General features: G+C 36.5%; 3 protein-coding genes across 3 annotated transcripts in view; 1 reads left to right on the forward strand and 2 right to left on the reverse strand.

The window, feature by feature from the left end:
* The window catches only part of Cdk4 (Cyclin-dependent kinase 4), a 201,515-nt gene that overhangs the window by 162,831 nt on the left and 24,568 nt on the right, over nt 1–14,116 (forward strand). The window lies entirely within an intron of this gene.
* Nucleotides 126–4,455, reverse strand: LOC138404345 (uncharacterized). The gene has a single exon (XM_069508062.1). It carries the CDS (start codon nt 4,416–4,418, stop codon nt 183–185), a length of 4,236 nt encoding a protein of 1,411 aa, XP_069364163.1. The 5' UTR covers nt 4,419–4,455; the 3' UTR covers nt 126–182.
* On the reverse strand, nt 4,495–11,392 carry LOC138404346 (uveal autoantigen with coiled-coil domains and ankyrin repeats-like). The gene is made up of 8 exons (XM_069508063.1): nt 11,296–11,392; nt 10,123–10,285; nt 9,801–9,942; nt 8,575–8,643; nt 7,617–7,647; nt 6,682–6,731; nt 4,536–6,590; nt 4,495–4,503 (listed from the first exon to the last, which is right to left on the reverse strand). Exons 1-8 carry the CDS (start codon nt 11,390–11,392, stop codon nt 4,495–4,497), a joined length of 2,616 nt encoding a protein of 871 aa, XP_069364164.1.

Genomic DNA, 14,116 nt, shown 5'->3' on the forward strand with positions numbered 1-14,116 from the left:
TTATATATTCGTGTTAAGGTTAAATAAAAACTAAATTAAATTTGAATTTCGCGGGTAGACCGTGTCTTGATTCAAGATTTATAATGAAAATGCTCGATATAAAAATATAATGGTGCGACTTTAATATCACTAAAAACAAAACGAATACAAAATTTAAACAATCACAATAACAATCACATTTCCTAAAACTCTTTCCTGAAGTACAAATTGCTTGGATAAGGACATCCACTGTTCAATTTGGGGCAATATTTCAAACAACTCAAATTACAGTGTGGTCTATAAGCACGGTGCCTCCCTCTACACTTTGTGTATATTCGTTGTCCACAATTGCAACAATTATTATCAATTTTACTTCTAGGTGCATTAGTTTCAGAAGGCCAGTTAATTTGATATGTCCGTTTATCTTCAGGAAAGTAATCAACTTTACTTTTAGGTCTTGTAATAGCAGAAGGCAGGTTAGTTCTTTGATTTATCTGTTTGTCTTCAGGAACGTAGCTTGGCGGCGGTATACAAGAATTTCTATCTGCTAGAGTTCCTAAATTACAACTTCTTTTATCGCATATTTTATCTTCTTGGGTTCTTGGATAAGTTACTATTGCTTGTTCAGTATTTGAGTCTCTAGTTCTTTGGCATGTTCTTATTACTTGAGGTATAGTCTGGGTTGCTTTGCTGCATGGTGAACATGGTGAGCATGCTCGACGAGCATCTGACGTTCTCTCTCTCACACTAATATTTGAACCCGTTGAATCCCAATAGTACTCCTTAATAATTACTTGAGGCGATACTCCTCTATTAACCATATTACATCTTTCATACATAGACGGACCTGTTTGGACAGTTCCTTCTAATCTACCATCCATCTCAGTTTGAATAACACTTTCTCTTGGCGGTGGACTGATAGATGCATCTTTAGAGAAACGTTGACTTCTATTTCCTCTAGAATAATCTAATCTTCTTCTTATTCTGTCTAGATGAGCTCTGTCTTCAACACTGAGTCTACTTTGTGGATTGTTTAAAGACCGCCGAGTGGGAGCGATATTGTCATCGTACTTGCCAATCTTAGAAGCACTCAGCGTCCGAGATTTGTCAGTAGACTTTAGCTTATCCATTAATTTATCAGCAAAATCTTGTAAATTCAGTTGGTTTCTTAGTGGAAGATTTTGTAACCATTTTGTTATTTCTTGTTTCATTTCGTCATCTTTATTTGGATCTAGCTGTTTTTCTTTTTCTAAACCACGGAGACGCTTTGCGAGACTGGATGCCATAGCGTTTATTTCTGGTTCTATATTCTTTGATATGTCAAGTGGCACATCAGGGAGCCAATCTAATATGTCTTCTTTTAATCTGACTTGTTCTAGTTCCGATTTTACTGTTTCTAGATCTGGTACTGATACCTGTCTCAAAGCACTGTATAAGTTTTTGCCTATTTCTTCAGAATTCATAGGAGATTCGGGATAGCGCCTTAAATATTCATTACAAAACTTATTGACTTCATTAAATAATTTCGTTTTGAATTTATCTAGAGCAACCATGTCGTTTGCAAAATAATGTAGATTTATAAATGCATCAACTAATCTTTCTTTAAGTAGATCAAAGGTGTGCAAATCATCGGCTGATGTCATGTGTATCGATGGTAATGTTTTCGATATGGTATCCCATAACATTTGTCTATACATTAAGCCTGCAGTCTCATCTTGTGCTAATGATTGTGCTAAATCGTTCATCATATGGTTTTTCAAAGAGTCGGCTATGTTATTCAAAGCATTTGTGCTTAAGTTGGTAAATAACTTAGGAATCCATTGCAAAATTTCATTTTTCATGTTATAGTGATTAATTGAATCTCTATGTTCAGCTAATTTTTTAGCTAAATCCATAAATACTTCATCTGAATAAGGTTCGTTGTACGGTCTGGCCAAATCGGAAGGAACGTTGTCTAGCCATGTCTTAAGACTGTTAACAATATTGTTAATGTTTCTTTCAAGATCAAATCTATTCAAAGGTTTAGTTAATTCTGGTGCCTTTATGGATACTAGAGCTTTATTGAGATCAGTTGCTTTTGAAAGGATTCTAGGTAAATCTTCAACATTAAATTTGTTTAATCTTCTAAAAATTTGGTACTTAAGGTGGTCTAATTCATCGGCCTCTGTTGTTTTATTATTCGAGATTTGTAAATATTTGTGTCTATCAACTATATCTGAAGCTATTACACTGACTAGGTTCTTCTGTTCAGCACTATCTATCGTTAATTCTAAGCGCTTCATCCAGCTGCCAATCAGATTATTAAGTGTACTCATATATTCATCGATTTCTGACTGTCTGTCTAGCACAGATACATCACGAATAGGTGACAAGTCTGGGGGTATCGAAAAACCTTCGGCGTATGGTTTTGGAGTTGAAGAGCCAAATCTATTTTGTTTATTCCAATGTTTCGTTTGTTGTGGTGCTTGTTTCATTTTTTCCAGCAACTTTTGTTCTAATACTTTCCGCTTTTTCGGATCAATTTTCACACCCGTGGTTTCAGAAAGCTGCTCGACAAAATTATTTATGGCATTTCTAGTTTGTGTTTCTGCAAGTCCTTCATCACTATTATTCCTTATGTCATTTAATCTATTCATTAAGTCTTCTAAGGCGTTGCTTTGATCAAGGTCTATAGTAGAGCCCATGCCAGGAATATCTGTTATCCATTCAGCAACATCGTCATACATTATATTAGGATCTTCCCTTTGCATATGGCTTCTTTGTTTTGGAGCATCACTTATATTTTTTACTAATTCACTAACTAAATTCTCTTGAGTCCCAATACTTAGTCTTCTATTATTTTTTCTTAGCATATTTTGTAACCAATCTGCTACAGTTTCTTTCATACGAATTTGTATATTATCAGGATTTTCATCGCTAGTTTTGATTTCGTCTAACTGTGTAGCTAGTTCCTGAAGAGCTTTTTGAATATCCATTCTATTGTGTCCAGATAGTTCTAAATGATGAGCCCACTTTTTTATTAAATCACGAGTAAGTGACAAGTCTGGTGACTGAGAATAACGTCCTGAAGCCTGCACTTTTGGAGTTGACGGTCCATAGCCATTTTGTTTTCTTTGGTGTGGCGCTTGTTTTATTTTCTCCAGAAAGTTTTGTTCCAATATTCTCCGCTGTTTTGGATCAATCTCTACACCTATGGTTTCAGAAAGATGTTCAAAAAAATGATTTATTGCATCTGTGGTTTGTGTTTCTACAAGTTCCTCGTCACTATTATTCCTAATGTCATTTAATGTATTCATTAAATCTTCTATTGCGTTGCTTTTATCGAGGTCAATATCAGAGCCCATGCCAGGAATATCTTTTATCCATTCAACAAGATCGTCATATATTATATTAGGATCTTTCCTCTGCATGTATCTTCGTTGTTTGGGAGCATTGTTAATATTATTTACTAATTCACTAACTAAATTCTCTTGAGTCCCAGTACTAAGTTTTCTGTTATTTTTCCTTAGCATATTTTGTAACCAATCTGCTATAGTTTCTTTCATATCAATTTGGATATTTTCAGGATCCTCACCGCTTGTTTGGATTTCATCTAACTGTGTAGCCAAATCTTGCACAGCTTTTTTATTTTCTATTCTATCGGCTCCGGATAGTTTTAAACCTTGAGTCCACTTTTTTATTAAATCACTAGTAAGTGACATGTCTGGTGTGCAAGAATAACGTTCTGAATAGCCATTTTGTTTCTTCCAATGTTTTTTTTGTTGTGGTGGTTTGTTCATTTTTTCCAGTAACTTTTGTTCTAATACTTTCTGCTTTTTTGGATCAATTTTTACACCCGTGGTTTCATAAAAATGTTCAACAAAATTATTAATAGCTTCTTTAGCTTGAGTTTCTACAAATTCCTCGTCACTATTATTCCTAATGTCATTTAGTGTATTCATTAAGTCTTCTAAGCCATTGCTTTGATCGAGATCAATATTAGAGTCTATACCAGGAATATCTGTTATCCATTCAGCAACATCATCATGTATTATATTAGGATCTTCTGTCTGCGTGTATCTTAGTTGTTTTGGAGCATCATTTATATTTTTTACTAATTCACTAACTAAATTCTCTTGAGTGCCAATACTTAGTCTTCTATAATTTTTTCTTAGAATATTTTGTAACCAATCTGCTATTGTTTCTTTCAAAACAATTTGAATATTTTCAGGATCTTCACCGCTTGTTTGGATTTCATCTAACTGTGTAGCCAAATCTTGCACAGCGTTTTTATTTTCCATTCTATCGCTTCCAGATAGTTGTAAATTTTGAGCCCAATTTTTTACTAAATCACGAGTAGGTGACTGAGAATAACGTCCTAAAGCATGCGTTTTTGTAGTGGATGTTGCATAGCTGTTTTGTTTAGTCCAATGTTTTCTTTGTTGTGGCGCTTGTTTCATTTTCTCCAGTAACTTTTGTTCCAATACTTTCCGATTTTTTGGATCTATTTTTACACCCGTGTTTTCAGAAAGACGTTCAGCAAAACTATTAATGGCAACTTTAGTTTGTGTTTCTACAAGTTCCTCGTCACTATTATTTCTAAGGTCCTTTAATGTATTCATTAAATCTTCTATTTCGTTGCTTTGATTGAGGTCAATATCAGAGCCCATGCCAGGAATATCTTTTATCCATTCAACAAGATCGTCATATATTATATTAGGATCTCTTATCTGCATGTGTCTTCGTTGTTTGGGAGAATTATTAATATTTTTTACTAATTCACTAACTAAATTCTCTTGAGTCCCAGTACTAAGTTTTCTGTTATTTTTTCTTAGCATATTTTGTAACCAATCTGCAATAGTTTCTTTCATATCAATTTGAATATTTTCAGGATCTTCACCGCTTGTTTGGATTTCATCTAACTGTGTGGCCAAATCTTGCACAGCTTTGTTATTTTCCATTCTATCGCCTCCGGATAGTTTTAAACCTTGAGTCCACTTTTTTATTAAATCACGAGTAAGTGACATGTCTGGTGTGTAAGAAAAACGTTCTGAATAGCCACTTTGTTTCTTCCAATGTTTTTTTTGTTGTGGTGCTTTATTATTTTTTTCCAGTAACTTTTGTTCTAATACTTTCTGCTTTTTTGGATCGATTTTTACACCCATGGTTTCAGAAAGATGCTCGACAAAATTATTTATTGCATCTGTAGTTTGTGTTTCTGCAAGTCCTTCATCACTATTATTTCTTATGTCGTTTAATGTATTCATTAAGTCATCTATTACATTGCTTTGATCGAGGACGATATTAGAGTCAATACCAGGAATGTTTTTTATCCATTCAATAACATCACCATAAATTATATTAGGATCTTCCCTCTCCATATATCTTCTTTGTTTGGTGGTATCATTTACTTTTTTCATTAATTCATTAACCAAATTTTCTTGAGTGGTAAAACTTAACTTTTTTCTATTACTTTTTAGCATATTTTGTAACCAATCTGTTATAGTTTCTCTCATACCAAGTTGTGTATTTTCCGGATCTACATCGCTTAATTGAATTTCATTTAACTTTGTTGCCAAATCTTGCAGGTATTTTTTATTTTCAGTTTCATCACCTCCTGATAATTCTAGTATACCTTGGACCCAATTTTTTAGCAATCCTAAAGTATCTTCATCGTCGCTTTTAACTCCTGCTCGTAGCTCCTGCATTATTTTCTTTGTAAGTTTATCTTTAGTTTTTGAATCAAGTCGTCCACTTATTTGTGAGTTATCTATCCATTCGTTGAGTTTCTTCTGTACTTCTTGTTGTGCCTGTCTATCATCTAGATTTTTAAGATCATAATCACCCATTTTATCCTTTAAAAACTGGGTTAACTCTTTCTGCTCGGAAGCGTTGAGATCTGATAGTTCTGGTATGTCTTTTACAATTTCACTAACATTCCTCTCTGTTCCATGCTCTTGCTGTATCGTTGTTGTTTTTTTGCTCGCAGGAAGTTTTATGGTACGTAACCTATTAGCAAATTTATCTGCTATCTTGGATTTTGTTTCAGGCTTCTGACTGTCATATTTGAGTGGTACATCTTCTAACAAATTTAACAGCTCGGATTTCAAAACTTCTTCGTATTCCTTTTCATCTCTAGGACGGTTGACAGCAATCGGTTTCAGTTTTTCTAAAAATTTATCTGTCATTCTTTTTATATCTTGCCTGTTAATATATTTAGAATCAAGAGGGAGATTTTCAATTTCTTTAGCGATTTCTTCTTCAAGTATTGCTTCAGCTGCTTTGCCAAACTTTTCTATTAAGTTTTCAGCCAGTTTTTCTTTAAATAGTGCGTCTTCTTGTGGATCGCTTGGATGCCACATGGGTAATGCTTTGAGAAATTTGAGTATTTCTTTTTTGGCTTTAAAATTAAAATTTGATTCCTTTAGTAGTTCCTTTAGAGTATTTGTCAGTTCTTTGAGCATTTGATCTTGTTTTATCTTATCGGCTTCGCTGAAGTTGGGGTATACAGGAATATCGTTGATCCAATCTTTGATTTCATTCAGAACTTTTAGGTCATGACTTTTTTTACAGACGCAAGGCGTGCGAGGTTGACAGAAGCACGATTTCTGTAACGAATGTTTCGGACTAGTCTGAAAAATATTATGAAACAAAAAATTAAAACTATAATTTTTTTTAATAAATTTTTGAGATATAGGTAATATATACTAAGTAATATCTTACATATGAACTGCCGTGCGCCAAATGTGGTACATCCTTCGAATCAGTTGGGACTGCAAGATAAAGACTTTTTACATTAAGTAACTTTTCTGTATGTTTAATAATAGTACCTAAAGTTTTCCTTTATTCAAGGTCAAAACTCTTTACCTATTTACTCAATAAAAAAAATACATATAGCGAGCAAACGAGCAGGACGATCACCTGATGTTAAGTGATTACCGCCGCCCATGAACATTTGCAGCACCAGAGAACTGCCGATTCGTTGCCAGCCTTTCAGAAATTAGTTGGTCCGCCCCTTGAATAACCCCATGTTGTAATCTAGTGGGAACACCGCCGATGGGAGTTGGTTCCACAGTTTGCATGTACGTGGAAAGAAGGATCTCACACTCCCAGGTGGTGAGGGTGTTTCTTACGGTGGGAACTATTTTGCTTACTTATATCTAAATATATAAAATGATAAGCTGACTGACTGACTGATTGGCTGACTGACTGACTGATCTATCAACGCACAGCTCAAACTACTGGATGGATCGGGCTGAAATTTGGCATGCAGATAGCTATTATGACGTAGGCATCCGCTAAGAAAGGATTTTTGAAAATTCAACCCCTAAGGGGGTGAAATTTGTGTAGTCCACGCGGACGAAGTCGCGAGCATAAGCTAGTGTACTTCCATAAAAATATGTCAATCTGTAAGTATTGTAATCCATACTATCCATCTTAATGCGAAAGTGTGTCTGTCTGTCTATCTGCTAGCTTTTCACGGCCCAGCAGTTTTACTGATTTTGATGGAGTTATAGCTTACATCCCGGGGAAGGACATAGGCTACTTTTTATCCCGGAAAATCAAAGAGTTCCCACGGGATTTTAAAAACCTCATACCACGCGGACGAAGTCGCGGGCATCATCTAAGTAGTTATATAAATGTATTTCCTACTATACCTAGAGTTTCTGTAATATTTGTAGCCACGTCCTGAAATAAAAAAAAATAAAAAAAAATATTTTTACCTTGTAGTGGCTTTGGAATTCGGTTTTTTTAAGGATTTTTTAGGGTTCCGTACCTCAAAAGGAAAAACGGAACACTTATAGGATCACTTTGTTGTCTGTCTGTCTGTCAAGAAACCTACAGGGTACTTCCCGTTGACCTAGAATCATGAACTTTGGCAGGTAGGCAGATCTTATAGCTGACATTTGGAGAAAATCTGAAAACCGTGAATTTAGGGTTAGATCACACAAAAAAAATTAACTTGTGGTCATATTATTATAATTAGAATTTTCAACTTTCGAAGTGAGTGACTATATCAAGTGGGGTATCATATGAAAGGTCTTCACCTGTACATTCTAAAACAGATTTTTATTTATTTTTATGCAACATAGTTTTTGAATTATCGTGCAAAATGTCGAAAAAATACGACTGTAGTACGGAACCATCATTGCGCGAGCCTGACTCGCACTTGGCGTTGCACGTTTTTTTTAATAATGAGGTTCCGGATTCGATTTCAGCAAAAAGTTTCTGGGGTTTTATCATTTATTGATTTACTTCCAGGTTAGCCCGCTATCATCTTAGACTGCATCATCACTTACCACCAGGTGAGATTGCAGTCAAAGGCTAACTAAATAAATAAAAAAACTTACATAGACATCGAGTTGGAAAGTCGGCGGATTCGTCCCCGGGCCTCGGAAAGACGTAAAGCAATCGGTCTTGTGCCTGATCTCTTTCCGGCCATGTCGGATTGCCGTCCCATCGGACTATGCAAGTGACACAATAGAAAATGCACACACTTGTGCACTAAAATATCCCAAGCGTTGTTAACTATAACTCCCATTGAAATTGGCCGCCATGGCCGAAATTTGGACAAAAGATGACCGAAATTTGGAGAAGAGAATATAAATTACCTACCGAAGTATGTTTCGGACTACCGCAATGCCTTTTGTGGAGAAGGTATCGACTCTGCATCTTCGGACACACCTGCAATGTTAACAAACAAGAGGTTATTTATATCGAATCCTTGAAAAAAGGTAGGAACCCGGCAACCGCCGAGTTTCTTGCTGGTTCTTCTCCGTAGTGCAGGCATTCCGAACCAGCGATACCTATTATTCATTTGACTATAATAAAGTTTATTTGAAGAACAGTTTATTTGAATAAATCCGTTTATATAATTATTTATCGTGCAAGAGCAGTGATAGTCAAGTGGTAAAAATTTTTACAAAAAAAATAAAAACCGACTTCGTTACACAAACACTAAAAATTGAAAAATAATTTAATTTATTACCGAATATATTATGTATACAAGAGTTAATATAGTTCCATAATAATACTTTTTGGTGCCGGTGCCAATTAGCTTTAGCTGCGCGAATCGTCTAGACTTCATATTTTTATGAGACTCCACAATGGCACCTCATTGGCACCGACCCCAAAAAATATTATTATGGAACTATATTAACTCTTGTATACATAATATATTCGGTGATAAATTAAATTATTTTTCAATTTTTAGTGTTTGTGTATCGAAGTCGGTTTTTATTTTTTTTGTAAAAAAAATTTATTTCACAATTTTTAGTGGCCCCATGGAATTATGCTATGACTGGTTAAAAATCTACTGTTTACTAAGCTATTACACTGATCGCGAGCAATTTACTCTTATCCGTTGAGGAGTTCCAGTATCTATCTTCGAAGATGTTGATCAGATCTTCACCAAATTTAAATGGGACCAACTTTGAACTATACCCTTTCAAACAAAAAAAGAATTTTCAAAATCGGTCCAGGCGTCTGCGAGTAATCGGGGAACATACAAAAAAAAAAAAAAAAAAAAAAAAAAAAAAAAAAGATTCCGACGAATTGAGAACCTCCTCCTTTTTTTGAAGTCGGTTAAAAACCATTGGTCTCTTTTCAGGAGGTCGGGGATTCAATCCTGGGCATACACCTCTAACTTTTTCGATGTTATGTGAGTTTTGAACAAATAAATATCACTTGCTTTAACGGTGAAGGAAAACATCGTGAGGGAATCTGCATGCCTGAGAGTTCTCATTATGTAATTTGCACTTTGACTGTAGCCTAAATCTTTCTCATTCTGAGATGAGACCTGTGCTTAGTTGTGGGCCACCGATGGGTTGGTATGGTATTACCGTAGATCTGCTTTCGATCATTTCCCTCAGCCGATCCTTCACAGCCCTCTTCATTTCTGTGAGGTACCTCACGTCCGTCCTCCGATGAATTAGGGACGTACTCTTCAGATAATCATACGTGTAGTTCAATACTTCCTCTTGACTGTGAAGTACAAGAAAAAACATGTCGATAATAAATGAAATGAAAGTGAAAATAAAAGTGAAAGTAAAAATGAAAGTGAAAGTGAAAAGAAAGTGAAATGATTAACATGAAAACAATTACACAAGCATGAGCCACACGTGCACATGAGTTGAACTATATCAGCTATGGTTGTAATTTTACCTAGAATGCCTTCTTCCAATGACAGACGCAGATCGATCAAGACGTCTTCTAGAACTTGTGTTCATTTTATGTGTCGGCGAATTTTCCAGTTTCTTTCCAACTCTGTATGTGTGTTGGCTCGTGGACTTTCTCAGTAACGATCTTCGCCAAAGTTTTTTATTATCTATAAATAAAAATAAAATAAAAATATTTTTTATTCAAATAAACTTTTGCAAGTATTTTTGAATTGTCAGATGCAGATTGTCCACCACTGGTTCGGAATGCCTTTCCTACCGAGAAGAACCAGCAAGAAACTCGGCGAATGCTCTTTTCAAAGATTTCATATAGATTATGCCATACTATAAGACAAGTATTTGCAGTCCTGTGCGTTGCTGGAACGAGCTGCAGGTAAAATCCACGCTCTTTTATCATTTAGATAATCTTCTACTGTGTAATATGCTTTTTTCGGGAGCATGCTTTTAATAGATTTTTTAAACTTTTTTTAATCTGGCATCAAAGATCCTTCTTTCTACGCACGTGCAAACTGTGGAACCAACTCCCATCGGCGGTGTTCCCACTAGATTACAACATAGGGTTATTCATGGGGCGGACCAACAAATTCCTAAAAGGCCGGCAACGCATCGGCGGTTCCTCTGGTGCTGCAAATGTTCATGGGCGGCGGTAATCACTTAACATCAGGTGACCCACCTGCTCGTTTGCTCGCTATATCTATTTAAAAGAAAACAGTAGCTCGATTGCGGTAGAATATAACAGCTACAATCTCGCGATCGCAATCACCTCTGATTGGTTGACGCTCGCTCAATATTTCTTCTTTTAATATAATATTTCTTGATGTACGGGGATGGTTCTTACGGAGAGAAAAATATAAAAAACTAGATGATGCCCGCGACTTCGTCCGCGTGGATTTAGGTTTTAGAAAATCCCGTTGGAACTCTTCAATTTTCCGGGATAAAAAATAGTCTATGCCCTTCCCCGGGATGCAAGCTATCTCTGTACCAAATTTCGTCAAAATCGGTTGAACGGTTGAGCCGTGAAAAGCTAGCAGACAGACAGACACACTTTCGCATTTTTAATATTAGTATGGATTTGAATCGACTGTTAGGCGGTACCAAGTTCGCCAGGGCAGCTAGTATTTTTTATAGAAAAAAAATTAATGATGATGACAAAACTTACGGTTTTTAGTACAGGTATAGTCCAAGATTCCCTGGATGAAGTCATCCGAGCTGGTCACCTCAGGGTACTGTCGCAGGGACTGCATGAAGCTCACCATGTGATGCGGAACTCGGTGGTACAAACCTTCCAAAAGTTTTTTTTTTTTAGGGTTCCGTACCTCAAAATTAAAAACGGAACCCTTATAGGATCACTTTGTTGTCTGTCTGTCTGTCGGTCTGTCAAGAAACCTACAGGGTACTTCCTGTTGACCTAGAATCATGAAATTTGGCAGGTAGGTAGATCTTATAGCTGATATTTGGGGGAAAATCTGAAAACCGTGAATTTGTGGTTACATCACACAAAAAAATATTATTTATAATATTATTATACCATACTGTACAAGCAATTGCAGCCCCGTGCATTGCTGGAACGAGTCAAATCCAAGCTTTCTTATCATTTACATACCTACTTACTTAGTAAATTGTACAAAATTTTCTTATTTGCGATTATAGTGGCAAAAGAAAAATACCTACACACTTTATGAAAATTTCAACTTTCTACTTATTACGGTTCATGAGATAGCCCGCGGACAGACATACAGACAGATAGCCTGACGGACAGATGGACAGCGGAGGCTTAATAATAGGGTCCCGTTGGTACCCTAGGGCTACGGAACCTTAATAAAAACTTCCTTATTTCCTAAAAAAACTTACTTCTTTGTTGAGAGGAAGGTCGTCGAAGGCAATTCGCAAACTGAAACAAGCGTTGGTGTATAAATACTAGTACGAATAAATTATTTTCCTACTCATTCTAACCCAAAAAGGAAACAACTAAAACAAATTAACTAAAAACTTAACAACAATAACAAACAAAAACGAAACAAATTGTGTGAATTTGCAATCATTCAAAACACGACACGCGTACTCTATCGACAGTTTTGTCAACGGTACTGGTTGCTCAACACTTCAGTCTAATGCTGACGTCACTAAAATGACGGCCACGCGCATTAGCAATTTGCGGGACTCGGAGGCGTCTTTACCTATCATTGGTGCAGGGTGTGCGGCGCACACGGGCGCCGGGTCTAAGGGGGCGCCGAGCGCCCTCTAATGTGACACCTCCAAAGATGCGTCGATGCCGGCGCTCTGAAAGACCCTGCGCTCGTGTTATGGCCGACGCCGTCATCATTTAAAATTGCACCATTTGCATCCGAATTTCCGTTTGAAAATATAACTGTTAGTATTCCATTTTGACCCTGCTCCTACTAGACTAGAGGGCGCCAGGGTACTGGTTGCACACGGGCGCCACAAGGGCTAGAGACGCCTCTGGGGACTTGTACATTTAAGGTTGAATTCTCTGTGGTTTCATGTAAGGGGGCAGCATTCTAACCTGTAAAGTGTAAACCCTTGGTAATGTGAGCTGGAAATCTTACCTGATAACCGCTATCATATCTGATCTCCCGCGGGAGTGTGCTGGAGTTTTTGGAAATCCAGTCTGTATTTGTTTCTACATTGGATTTGCAGCCACGAGTGGTTTTCACACCTAGAAAATAAGATCTTATAGCATCATCCATTAAAACACTTTCTGACCAACAGAGTTGTTCATATAGCTAGTTACTTAGCTAATATTATAAAGATTTAAAGTTTATAAGTTTGTTTGTAGGAAGTAATCTTTGGAACTAGGTACGGAACAGATTTTGAAAAAATTTTCACTCGTAGAAAGCAGAAAGCTACATTGTTTCTGAGTACCTTACAAGTTTTATTTCATTTTTTCCTCACAATGTCTGATTTCACCTACATTTGTTTGCGACCTGTACTTTATACGGAACAGATTTTGAAAATTTTTTCACTTGTAGAAAGCAGATAGCTACATTGTTTCTGAGTACCTAACAAGTTTTATTTCATTTTTTCCTCACAATGTTGGATTTCACCTACATTTGTTTGCGACCTGTACTTTATTGCAACTATAGAAAAGCTTGTTTAATACAAGTATGATGTTATTCAAAGCTGCAGTAGATACAGATGGCAGGCAATCTATGTGGATCGCCTCGCCAACGCCCCTGGGTTAATACCGCGAGGCACAGTTAGGGAAGACCTGTTCTAGGCTATGCTGATAACTTTGGGTCTCTTAAGGATTTCATTGCGAATTTTACCCCTTACAGCCGCACTCAGAGTCGCTAATCATTACTTAAGATTGAGTTAAAACGAGACAGATTTATTTATTTATTTTATTTTAATTTAATTTATTTCATATCTTATTAGAACGGCAGTGCCACTTACACTAACTAGATAATTAATAATAAATTTAAATACAAATAAAGGTACAAGAAAAAAAGACATAAAATACAAAACGATAAAAGATCACAGGGTTTTGAATATGTACGCTGAGAACATTGAATGACATATTCATGCAATGCTCTTAGCGTACTTCAGTAACTCCCGAACCAGTATTATAGACCCATCATTAAATGGGTCCCATTGAGCATTATTGTCCAAAAGCGCGTTGAACGATTCTAATGAACGGGAATGAGAGAGAGATATAGGTACCTAGCTCTGTCTCGTTTTAACTAAACTTAAGTAACGATTAAGCGACTCTTAGTACAGCTGTTAGAGACATCCATAGCTAAAGAAATCAGATGGTATTCGTTTCTAACTGGCAGCCTGTGAAGTTAAAGCCTTACAGCTTAAAATGCTCACGCACTTGAGCTGCGCTTCGCGTCGCTGCAGGGCGCGTCACTTCAGGCCGCTCAACGGTACCTATCGTACTACAACTGCAGTAAGCGGCAGCTCGCGTCACTTGCGCGTCACTTCTACACCCGTTCACGTACGAGCAACAACGTCGCAAG

This window comes from Maniola hyperantus, chromosome 27 (genome assembly GCF_902806685.2).
Source record: "Maniola hyperantus chromosome 27, iAphHyp1.2, whole genome shotgun sequence".
Taxonomy (NCBI): Eukaryota; Metazoa; Arthropoda; class Insecta; order Lepidoptera; family Nymphalidae; genus Maniola; species Maniola hyperantus.

Bases quoted from the DNA above. Each gene is read 5' to 3' on its own strand.
- LOC138404346 (XM_069508063.1), bottom strand. From the start codon at position 11,392: ATGGTGAGCTTCATGCAGTCCCTGCGACAGTACCCTGAGGTGACCAGC. The intron at 6,732-7,616 runs GTATAGTAGGAA...TTTATCTTGCAG, and splicing joins AAATATTACAGAAACTCTAG to TCCCAACTGATTCGAAGGAT. The intron at 6,591-6,681 runs GTAAGATATTAC...AATATTTTTCAG, and splicing joins TGGCGCACGGCAGTTCATAT to ACTAGTCCGAAACATTCGTT.
- LOC138404345 (XM_069508062.1), bottom strand. From the start codon at position 4,418: ATGAAACAAGCGCCACAACAAAGAAAACATTGGACTAAACAAAACAGC.